The sequence below is a fragment of the Chrysemys picta genome, chromosome 3, assembly GCF_011386835.1.
Source record: "Chrysemys picta bellii isolate R12L10 chromosome 3, ASM1138683v2, whole genome shotgun sequence".
In the NCBI taxonomy this organism is placed as follows: Eukaryota; Metazoa; Chordata; order Testudines; family Emydidae; genus Chrysemys; species Chrysemys picta.
This window is the reverse complement of record NC_088793.1, coordinates 104,416,054-104,428,053: the sequence shown is the minus strand read 5'-3', so window position 1 is coordinate 104,428,053 and position 12,000 is coordinate 104,416,054. Positions and strand designations below refer to the sequence as shown.

At 47.2% G+C, this 12,000-nt stretch overlaps 2 protein-coding genes across 3 annotated transcripts in view; one reads left to right on the top strand and one right to left on the bottom strand.

Moving 5' to 3' along the window:
* LOC101934166 (uncharacterized) overlaps nt 1-12,000 on the bottom strand; it is a 65,768-nt gene that overhangs the window by 41,712 nt on the left and 12,056 nt on the right. For both annotated transcript variants that reach the window (XM_065588720.1, XM_065588719.1), the window contains exons 2-4: nt 5,032-5,151; nt 3,827-3,946; nt 2,497-2,616 (exon numbers count right to left, since the gene is read on the bottom strand). In XM_065588720.1, coding sequence (XP_065444792.1) covers nt 2,497-2,616; nt 3,827-3,946; nt 5,032-5,143 — 352 coding nt within the window. In that variant the 5' untranslated portion in view covers nt 5,144-5,151. The remainder of the gene's footprint in view (nt 1-2,496; nt 2,617-3,826; nt 3,947-5,031; nt 5,152-12,000) is intronic.
* Nucleotides 7,951-10,322, top strand: LOC135982367 (uncharacterized). Its single transcript, XM_065588736.1, has 2 exons — nt 7,951-8,937; nt 9,691-10,322. Exons 1-2 carry the CDS (start codon nt 8,400-8,402, stop codon nt 10,191-10,193), a joined length of 1,041 nt encoding a protein of 346 aa, XP_065444808.1. The 5' UTR covers nt 7,951-8,399; the 3' UTR covers nt 10,194-10,322.

Below are 12,000 nucleotides of genomic sequence, written 5' to 3'. Positions count from 1 at the left end.
ATGAGAGGGGCACAGGGGTGTATAGGGACATAATGCGAGTGCAGCAGTGTATGGAGGTGAATGGGGTGCAGGGATGTGGGGGTGAAGGACATGGGGGTGGCGGTTCTGGGAGGTGGAGAGGATGGTGGGAGAGTGGGGTACAGGGCTGGGATGAGTAGGTGTGGGGGGCAGGATGAGATGGGATGGGGAAGGGATGCTGTGACGGGGGATAGCGGTGCAGGGGGGGTTGGGACAGGGAGAGATGCAGTGAGTGGGATGGGGGTGCGAGGCGGGGTTTGGGACGGGGAGGGATGCAGTGACGGGGGGATGGGTGTGTGGGGAGGGTTGGGTCAGAGAGGGATGCAGTGAGGGGGATGGGGGTGCAGCCCCATTCCCAGGACTTGGAGACGGGGATACACATACCTCGAACTCCTGGGTGCCGGCGATAGGGCGACAGACAGACTGCGGTTCGCTGCAGGACACGTGCCACAGCCCAAGCCAGGGGCGGTTCTATGTATTTTGCCGTCCCAAGCATGGCAGTCAGGCAGCCTTCGGCGGCATGCCTGCGTAAGGTCCGCCAGTACCACGCTTTCGGCATACCCGCCGCCGAATTGCCGCCGAAACTGCGGGACCGGCGGACCTTCCACAGGCATGCCACCAAAGGCAGCCTGACTGCTACCCTCATGGTGACTGACACGCTGCCCCTCGCAGCTTGCCGACCCAAGCACGCACTTGGTGCGCTGGTGCCTGGAGCCGCCCCTGGCTCAAGCCCAGCCACACGAGGAGAAGAGGGCTGGGCAGCAGTGGGAGAGGCGCGTGCCACACGATCCCTCAACATCCATGAGTCATGCTCGCGCTAGTTCCTCCCCTGCCCTGACCCAGACATGGGAGCTGCACCTGTGGGCGGGAGGCAGGGCAGTATGCGGACCCTCCCGGCTGCCCCTAAGGCTAGGAGTCATACATGTCAGCTGCTTCTCAATCAGAGAGCTGCGTGGCGCAGCGGCTAGCAGGGAGCCTTCCAGCACCCTTTGTGGCGCAGCACCGCCCCCAACTGGAGAGTCAACGCCATAGTCAGCGGTGCTGACCGGAGCTGCCAGGATCCCTTTTTGACTGGGTCTTCCAGTCTGTCCAAAACCAGACACCTGGTCACCCAAGGCCCCGGCCCTGCAGCTGCTGCGGCCAGGGAGAGACAACTCTCTCCTGGCCCCGGGCTGCTGTGAAAAAGAGAGGGCTGGGGGGAGTTTTCTCTCCCCACCACAGCCCGGTGGCAGCCTACACCCCAAGCCCCTCATCCCCAGAGCCCGCACCCCCAGCCAGAGTCCTCATGCCCCGCACTCCAACCCTCTGCCCTAGCCCTGAGCTCCCTCCCACCCCTGAAAACCTCTCATCCCCAGCGCCACCCCAGAGCCCGCACCCCCAGCCAGAGCCCTCAACCTCTGCACCCAAATCCTCTGCCCCAACTCTGAGCTCCCTCCCACACTCCGAACCCCTTGGCCCCACCCCTGCCACACATCACCTCCATATTGGTATACATAACAAAATTCATTCCGCACATGGATGTAAAAAATTAGAGGCACCTTGTTGCCAACCCCTTTTGCAATCTAGTCCTCCATCTTTGCCATTTTTTTTTAACCCTGGTTCGTAATCTTGTGCCATATTATGCTGTCACTTTTTAAAAACTCCATATTAGAATCAATGGAGAGTTCTTGCTCAAAGGTGAAGTAACTTCCAGCACTGACTACTTCAAACCACTGACTGGTGGACTAGGGCGGGGAACAACAACCTGGAGCATATGCAGAGGACTTCAAATGTGGCTTCAGAGGGTGTTATGTATACGCTTTCACTCAGAAATCCTATGCTGATCTTGGAAAGAACTGACCTTTTGCTCTCTTTCTTCTTAATGGATTTCCTTTCTGCTTATGTTCCTGGCCACTCGTTAAAGCTGGTAATTGTTGGATATCTCAGCTTCCTTAGGTACCATCTGCTGTCATATTTATAGACAGCTTCACTTTGCTTCATTGCTTGGGAGCTTATTGCCAGCTTAGGAAGGGTGCACTACAGTTCTTAAACTCAGAATTCTCAGATTTAGATGAGTCATTTTAAAATGTTTTAAATGATTCTCTTAAAGGTTGAATATGCTTCCATGCTAATTTTATTTTAGGATTGTAGAGTACAGTAAGTGTCTTACATGAAGAGCGTTATTCAAAGGGAAACGACTGTATGAGTTTCTCTCAGATAAACCCTGTAAGATATTGGATGTCTGTAAGCTAGAACTAGGTTATATTCTAGGTACTGAGTTCTTATATCACCTTCATCACCATAGTCTCGGAGCAACTTCCAGAAGTGCATTAAGCTTGCATGTCAAATGGATTAACTTTATCATGGGTGAATAGTGAAACTACCAGATGCATCACGTGACTACTCTACTCACAAGTAGTTATTTCACATGCAGGTGGTGTGACATACAAATTGAATTTGTTCATTACAGCGAATAAAGGAAAAAGACATTGCACTGACCTGAGACAGCCAAAGTCATTATGCAGGCACAGGAGTTGCACTGGACAGTGGAGTCCCCTGACTCGAGCAGCTCCAGAATTGGCTCAAGTAAACCCATTTGGACAACTTGTTCTTTGTTTACTATTCAAAAACAAATAAAATGGTGACTAGCTAACACATCCTTTATAGGTGCAAAAATTATATCTTCTCTTGGATTCCTTTGGAGTCTGTATATTAATTTCTGCAAAATGAATTTAGCATTCAAATAGATTGGAATTTATTGCACCAAAATGCACATGGTTATAATGTTTTATTCGAGAGTTCGGGTGATCAATTTTTTTTTAGATTTCTTTACTATTATATAACTGTATATAAACGTGCTACTGTATTATTCTGTAAAGTAACTTCAGAAAAATGAAAAATTATAAGAGGTCCTTGTTATAGATTCTAGCTGAGCCCCATAATTTTTATTATTCATGTGCAAATAGTGACACTCCATAACTTACAGCACGTCACCAAAGATAATGGGCTAGATTCATACTAGCTTGATGCTGGCTTCTGCTGGTACAGGGTAATGTAATGGAATGTCTATACTGGCATGGCTCCAAGGGAGGGCAGCAGTGGTACCACTGCCTGTCTCACCTTGTGGATGAAATTTCTGCCCTGCTAACCCATAGAGTAGGGGTAGGCAACCTATGGCACGCATGCCAAAGGCGGAACGTGAGCTGATTTTCAGTGGCACTCACACTGCCCGGGTCCTGGCCACTGGTCCGGGGGAATCTGCATTTTAATTTAATTTTTAAATTAAGCTTCTTAAATATTTTAAAAGTCTTATTTACTTTACATACAACAATAGTTTAGTTATATATTATAGACTTATAGAAAGAGACCTTCTAAAAACGTTAAAATGTATTACTGGGACGCAAAACCTTAAATTAGAGTGAATAAATGAAGACTCGGCACACCACTTCTGAAAGGTTGCTGACCCCTGCCATAGAGTGTAGTGAGCTTTACTGGTGTACGGCAATGTCATCTATAACTCCCTGGTCCAGCCAGAGTGAAGCTATCCTGTTTTATAAATAAATAAGTTAATCTTTCAAAAAATAAATCTTTTTTCCCCAAAGCAGATTGATAATAAGATCCAGCTAGTTGTAACAGAAAAAATAAACATTATTTAAAAATCAGACTTTGAGTCTAAAAACTATCTTTGTTGCTGAAAAGACAGCTGCGGTGTTCTCTGTCAGGTGTGATGAAAACCCAGTGCGAGTACTGGTACTCTCAACGTAAATTGGGTCTTAGTGAACAGAGAAATCTGTTTCCACCAAGAGCAGAGATCTCTTGATTTACTCACTGTTTCCTTCCAGCAAAAAATTTACGAGGGACAAGGAAGATATCTGCTGAACCTCCATGTCACTGGACTGCAGTAAAGCATAATAGGATTCCAAATGCTCAGCAGGCAGATGGGTGCTCACTGTAGAAATGAGAAGAAATAATGAACAAGTCTCTCCACTTTGTCATTTCTTCATGTATCTTCAGGCTGAGGTGCTACCATAGTCAAATATTATGCATTTATATTCCAGTCTCAGTAAGGCGATCAGGCCAAGCTGTTCACTATCACTTTAATAATCAGATATTTTAGAAATATTATTGGCCAAACGTGGGGAAGGGGGGGAAAAACAGAAATTACTTTTAAGTCTAGCTACCAAACAAGTCTTTCTGCCCCATATCAGATCCTAGGTTGGATGACTATGTGTGCTTTTCAGCAGTAAGAAACATATGATGTAAAGACATCAGGCCAAATTCTCTACTGATGTAACTTTATTGGAATCAAGGGAATTGCACATGTGTAGCCAAGGGGAGAATTTGACGCATTTTCTGATGTACAAACCGTTGAATACTCATCTTATATAAAAAATATTTACTCACTGTTCCCCTCCACTGTCCCTACTTTGTCTGTTACCTCTCAGATAGCTTCCCTCCCCATATTTTTAAAGCACAACTCAAAATCCCGAATCCTTTCACATCAAGTCTGATGTGAGAAACCTCAATATCCAACTTCCAGCTGGACAGTCTTTGCTAGACAGTTGTGTACTGACTCCTGCTCCCTGTTAACGGACCATCTGAAAAACTTTCATCGAAGAGACATTGCAAGTTGTCATCTCCTGGCGTTCCACAGTATAGCCCCAATAGGACACTTCCTCTGCTGTCTCTCACGATACCCTATGCTGTGTAACTTATGGGCGGTTCACAGTACACCCAATTCAAATGTAATAGGCATATCCTATAAAGGCTGTGTTGAAATTTTACAGAATTGTCATAGTTATAAAGGTGACTTTGTCTCTTATAGGCACCAGTATCATCTGCCTATAATAAAACCAGATGTCACTTGTTCCACAAGTGACTCTGCACATATAAAACTATGACAGCACTTCCTTTGCAACAAGAGATTGAAAAAAGATCTTAAATTCATTAAAGAGCTTAACAGTTTGGGGAAAATACTTTTTGTTTAGTTATATTTATGAAAATCTTCAAATGCACCAGAAGGAGCTTACTTACAGTGCTGACTCATATGCAAGTAATACAGAGCCGCAGACTGCTGTAAACCAGGGTTTTCTGAAAATGCTAAGGTCCTCAGAGCTTCCAGGGAGTCCTTTCCAAATGGTGACATTTCAAAACCTGTGGAATTTACAATGACAGCACAGATTTAGTTAATCCTGAAAAGGTTTCGTGTTCAGGAGTTCAGAATTCCCAGGGATTTAAACCAGCAGGCAACCCAAAACACATGGACTAGCATATCGGAATGGACTATAGCAAGTCTACTCTAGTGATCATATCTCCAAAAGTGGCCAGTATCAAATGCTTCAGAAGAAGATTTGGCCCTCAGTTTTTATTCAGTGAAGTATTTCTTTGGGAGTTTTGCTCGATCAGAATCTGAAGACTGGATCACCCCCTCCTGAGGTAGAACCTCAAGAGAGAGCTAAGGAAGGAGGAAAACTCCAAGTGGAATTTCCTCATGTCATTCTGTGAGGGCCACAAGATTTAGCCACATGCAGCACGAACCACAGTTCTACTCAAACAGGTTGGCTCTTGGGAATTCATCAAAGTTGCAGAAGTACTGGGCCTCCACAGCAGCTCTAGGCCCCCTGCAGCTCTGCCCTGGCTGCCTAGCATCAAAGAAGATGCACTGCTAAGGCCTCCTCAGCAGGTGCCTGCCCCTAGGCTTCCACTTTAAGGATCCCATCCCAGAGGAAGGGGCTTCTTAAGACAGTGAATATAACTGCTTCTGAGTATATTAAATGTTCTCCTATGTTTCTACTGGGTGCTGAGAAACCCCTGGCCTACCCACTTCTCCCCACCACCTCCCAACCCTCATTCCCTGCACTTAACACACCAATGGATCCTAGGACCTGAAGACAGTCCTCTGTGACATCTAGGGGAGGTGGAAAGAATACTGCTGCAGAAATCGGTGTCCCTTCTTCTGCATGTGAAGGAGGAAATCTATGCCCGGAGAGGTCCATCTACCCAAAGATACTATCATGCTGTGAATAAAGACTTAGAATTTGGCCCATAGTTAATGTTCAATCATTAATGAACTGAATCATCAGGATAGGCCCACCTGAAGGTATGTAGAATGTGATACTAATTAAGGCTAGCATTATCTGAAGCAAATCCATGCATGTTCTAGATAAGTAGTATTGCAACAATTAATCTGAAAGATTTTTCCATGGTTAATCATCCCAGACAAGGTTATCCCCGTCACACAAAAAAACAAACAACTCTACTGGCCCCTCTGTCAAGACGTATTTATGTTGCAAAAGAGAAGAGTAGAGATACTAGCATTTTGTGCCTTGCTAGATGCACATTAATGGAAATAGATGGCTCATATTTTATGAATGCAATACCAGCATATTTTGTATAGCCACTTTGGGATGAAGACTATAACGCAAAGCACTGTACAGAATTAAGCAACAGCACAGAGAAGGGTTGGGGCAAAGTGAGAAAGACACATTTTTATCTTGGATTTTTAAAGAGTGAGAATTAACCAAGTGGACAGATACAGGAAGGTTTTTCTTGATTGCAGGAATTGCAAAGTAAAATGTTCTCACATCATTGGTGGTGTAACTATACAGAGAGACGGAGAGGAGACCTCTGCTAGAGGAATGGAGGGATCCGGAAGCAGAGATGAGAGTTAATCAATGAAAGACAGAAAAGCCATAAGAAATTTTATACATTTTGGTAATTTTGAACTGATGAATAGGAAGCCAGTGAAGTTGTATAAGAATGATGTGGTCACACATTTTTGTACACACGAGAAGCCACACAACTGAATTTTACACATGCTGGCCTATGGAGGGATGAGCTTTCATCTAGACAGGCATAAAGAAGGGAGTTGCAATAACTATGGTAGAAAGAAAATGCTGCCAATAAAGCTGCATATTATTAATATGGGTGATAGTTAAGGTTAAAGAAAGAAATATGATGACCAATGGGGAGAAGACAGAAAGAGCAGCTAACCAAGAATTTAATTCTGTGGGATTCTACAGGGCAGGGAAGAGCCACCAGTTTTGTAAAAGTGGAATTAAGACCGGAGGGAACTAGATAGGTCTGTGTTGTTTTGTAAATGGAATGGACCACAGAGTTCAGCTCAAACAAAAAAGAAAGGTCTTCATTAGCAGGTCATTAACTACATGAAGGAAGTGGTTTCCATGCTATGACAAGAGTGAAAGTATAAAAGCCACCAATTGCAGCTAACATGAAACAGCATCAGCTCTCTCCTCCCTCCACATCCAATTTCATAGCACAAAAGTAGTGAAATTAAACCTTTCCTATCAATTCACAGGGTAGCTTCTATAAAGAGTGGCTACAGGATAGATAGCTGAAGTAGGACTCAGGAGACCTGCGTTCATGTCCTAGCTTCACCAGTAGACTCCTTGGGACCTTGGGCAAGTCACTCTTATCCCTGTATGTCAGTTTCCCTGTCCATATAATGGAGAGAATGGTACTTTGTAAAGCATGTTAAGATCTGAAGTTGGAAAACAGTATTATAGCTCTCATAATCTAGTTTTCTATGGACATTCCCCCTTTCTTCTCTAAACTAAGAAAATTCAGTATAAACTATTTTTAATCATAAAGCCTCTAGGAGCCAGAAAATGCAAAGTTAAGAAAATACAAAATTTGCATACCAGTATTCAAAAAAGTATGTAAAATATTTTAGCTGCTAAATGCCCATGCTAATTACTGGGTATAATGTGGCTAAAATATCAGACACATTTTCAGTGGAGGGGGGAGTGGAAGAAACAGGAGAAGTGGCAGAAGCATAATGCACGCTGGTTATTCTGCACTGCTGGGTAGCTCTATAGAGAGCATTGACGCTTAGTATGCTGCTATAGCTTACGTTAAGGACTGCTCCAATCCCAGCTCCCTCCAAAAAATCAATAGATGCTGGTAACCTGAGCCATCTTTGCCCCTTCTTAGGTCAGCTGCAGTCCACAATCAAGGCTGCTACTTCTCTGGACCATCACAGATGGCCCAGCCACTACTTGTGACTCTCAGGCCTGGTCTACGTCAACTTTAGCAGCGTTAAATCGAATTAAGCCTGGACACGTCCACACGACGAAGCCCTTTCTTTCGACTTAAAGGGTCCTTTAAACCGGTTTCTTTACACCACCTCCGACGAGGGGATTAGCGATAAAACCGGCCTTTGCGGGTCGGAATTGGGGTAGTGTGGACGGAATTCGACGTTATTGGCCTCCGGGAGCTATCCCACAGTGCTTCATTGTGACCGCTCTGGACAGCACTCTCAACTCAGATGCACTGACCAGGTAGACAGGAAAAGCCCCGCGAACATTTGAATTTCATTTCCTGTTTGCCCAGCGTGGAGAGCACAGGTGACCACGCAGAGCTCATCAGCACAGGTAACCGTGATGGAGTCCCAGGATCACAAAAGAGCTCCAGCATGGACCGAACGGGAGGTACGGGATCTGCTCGCCATATGGGGAGATGAATCCGTGCTAGCTGAACTCCGTAGCAGTAAAAGAAATGGCAAAGTATTAGAAAAGGTCTCCAAGGCCATGAAGGACCAAGGCCATAACAGGGACACACAGCAGTGCCGTGTGAAAATTAAGGAGCTACGGCAAGCCTACCACAAAGCCAGAGAAGCAAACGGAAGGTCCGGGGCAGAGCCGCAAACTTGCCGCTTCTACGCGGAGCGGCATGCCATTCTAGGGGGTGCAGCCACCACTACCCCAACCGTGTGCTATGACTCCGTCAATGGAGAAACACACAGGGATGACGGTTCGGGGAACGAGGAAGATGAGGATGGAGGTACTGTAGGTAGCTCACAGCAGCAAGAAAGCGGAGAAACCGGTTTCCCCAACAGCCAGGATATGTTTGTGACCCTGGACCTGGAAGCAGTAACCCCCGAACTCACCCAAGACCCTCAGGGCACACAGGAGACCTCTGGTGAGTGTACCTTTGTAAATATTTGTAAACATTACACATGGTTTAAAAGCAAGCGTGTTTAATGATTAATTTTCCCTGGCAATCGTGGCCAGTACATCTACTGGAAAAGTCTGTTAACGTGTATGGGGATGGAGCGGAAATCCTCCAGGGACATCTCCAGAAAGCTCTCCTTCATGTACTCCAGGCCAGTAGCACGTAGTCTGGAATCATTGCATAACAAAGCATGGCAGCGTATGGTCCCGGTGTTTGCTGGCATGCAGACAATATCCATTCCTTATCGCTCTTTGTTATCCTCAGGAGAGTGATATCATTCACGGTCACCTGGTTGAAATGGGGTGATTTTATTAAGGGGACATTCAGAGGCGCCCGTTCCTGCTCTTCTGAACAGAAATGTTCCCCGCTGTTAACCACGCGGTGGGGGGAGGGGTGAAGTGATCATCCCAGAGAATCGTGTGTGTGTGTGGGGGGGGGTGTGGTTTACTTGGGTTTGTGCCGCATGTTAACCGGGAAACCGCAGCCCCTCCTTTTACATTGAAAACCCATTTTAAATGGACAACCCAATTCATCCTTGATATGGGAAATGCGCTGCTGTTTGAAACCTTTCCCACATGTTAAGAAGGTTAAAAAAGCCAAAACACTGTGGCCTACCATGGCTGCCTGCAAGCCGAAATATGCGACCTTGTAATGAAAGAGTGTACCCATTGTTCTCTAAAATGTGTCTTTTTTAACCACCTCTCCCTTCTCCTCCACCAGCTGCAAATGTTTCTCCTTCGCAGAGGCTAGTGAACATTAGAAAGAGAAAACGTAGGACGCGGGACGATATGTTCACGGAGCTGCAGATGTCCTCCCACGCTGATAGAGCACAGCAGAATGCGTGGAGGCAGTCAATGTCGGACATGAGAAAAGCACAATATGAACGAGAGGAGAGGTGGCGGGCTGAATGGCGGGATGAAAAGAGCAAGTGGCGGGCTGAAGACGATAGGTGGCATCAGCTTGCAGACAGACGGCAAGAGTCAATGCTCCGTCTGCTGGAGCATCAAACTGATATGCTCGAGCGTATGGTTGAGCTGCAGGAAAGGCAGCAGGAGCAGAGACCGCCGCTACAGCCCCTGTTTAACCAACAGCCCTCCTCCCCAAGTTCCATAGCCTCCTCACCCAGACGCCCAAGAACATGGTGGGGGGGCCTCCGTCCACCCAGTCACTCCACCCCAGATGATCGCCCAAGCATCAGAAGGCTGGCCTTCAATAAGACTTAAAGTTTTAAAATGCAGTGTGTCCTTTTCCATCCCTCCTCCCCCACCCATCCCAGGCTACCTTGGCAATTATCCCCCTACTTCTGTGAGGAACTAATAAAGAATGCATGAATGTGAAAAAACAATGACTTTATTGCCTCTGCAAGCGGTGCTCGAATTGGGGAGGGGAGGGTGGGGTGGAGTGGTTGGTTTACAGGGAAGTAGAGTGAACCGGGTCGGGGGGGGGGGGTTTGGAGGGTTCATCAAGGAGAAACAAACAGAAGTTTCACACAGTAGCCTGGCCAGTCACAAAACTCGTTTTCAAAGCTTCTCTGATGCGCACCGCGCCCTGCTGTGCTCCTCTAACCGCCCTGGTGTCTGGCTGCGCGTAATCAGCGGCCAGGCGAGTTGCCTCAACCTCCCACCCCGCCATAAAGGTCTCCCCCTTACTCTCACAGATATTGTGGAGCGCACAGCAAGCAGCAATAACAATGGGGATATTCTTTTCGCTGAGGTCTGAGCGAGTCAGTAAGCTGCGCCAGCGCGCTTTTAAACGTCCAAATGCACATTCCACCACCATTCGGCACTTGCTCAGCCTGTAGTTGAACAGGTCCGGACTCCTGTCCAGGCTGCCTGTGTACGGCTTCATGAGCCATGGCATTAAGGGGTAGGCTGGGTCCCCAAGGATCACGATAGGCATTTCAACATCCCCAACGGTTACTTTCTGGTCCGGGAAGAAAGTCCCTTCCTCCAGCTTTCAAAACAGAGCAGAGTTCCTGAAGACGCGAGCATCATGTACCTTTCCCGGCCATCCCACGTTGATGTTGGTGAAACGTCCCTTGTGATCCACCAGGGCTTGCAGCAGCATTGAAAAGTACCCCTTGCGGTTTACGTAGTCGGTGGCTTGGTGCTCCGGTGACAAGATAGGGATATGGGTTCTGTCTATGGCCCCGCCACAGTTTGGGAATCCCATTTCAGCAAAACCATCCACTATTGACTGCACGTTGCCCAGAGTCACTACCCTTGATATCACCAGGTCTTTCATTGCCCTGGCAAATTGGATCACAGCAGCCCCCACCGTAGATTTGCCCACTCCAAATTGATTCCCGACTGACCGGTAGCTGTCTGGCGTTGCAAGCTTCCACAGGGCTATCGCCACTCGCTTCTGAACTGTGAGGGCTGCTCTCATCTTGGTATCCTGGCGTTTCAGGGCAGGGGAAAGCAAGTCACAAAGTTCCATGAAAGTGGCCTTACGCATGCGAAAGTTTCGCAGCCACTGGGAATCGCCCCATACCTGCAGCACGATGCGGTCCCACCAGTCTGTGCTTGTTTCCCGGGCCCAGAATCGGCGTTCCACGGCATGAACCTGCCCCAGTGACACCATGATTTCCACATTGCTGGGGCCTGTGCCTTGTGAGAGGTCTATGTCCGTGTCAATTTCCTCATCACACTCTTCGCCGCGCTGCAATCGCCTCCTCGGCTGGTCCGGGTTTCGCCTTGGCATGTCCTGGCTCTGCATATACTCCAGGACAATGTGCGTGGTGTTCATAGTGCTCATAATTGCCGCAGTGATCTGAGCGGGCTCCATGATCCCAGTGCTAGCTATGGCGCCTGGTCAGAAAAAAGGCGTGAAACTAGTATCTGATGGACCAGGAGAAGAAGGGAGGGCGGGAGGGAGGGAGGGCCGAGTGACAACATGGCGTACAGGTACAGGAACAGGGAATTAAAATCAAGAAAGGTGGCTGTGCATCAGGGAGAAACACAAACAACTGTCACACAGAATGGTCCCCCCAAAGATTAAACTGAAAACCCTGGGCTTAGCAGGCCGTTG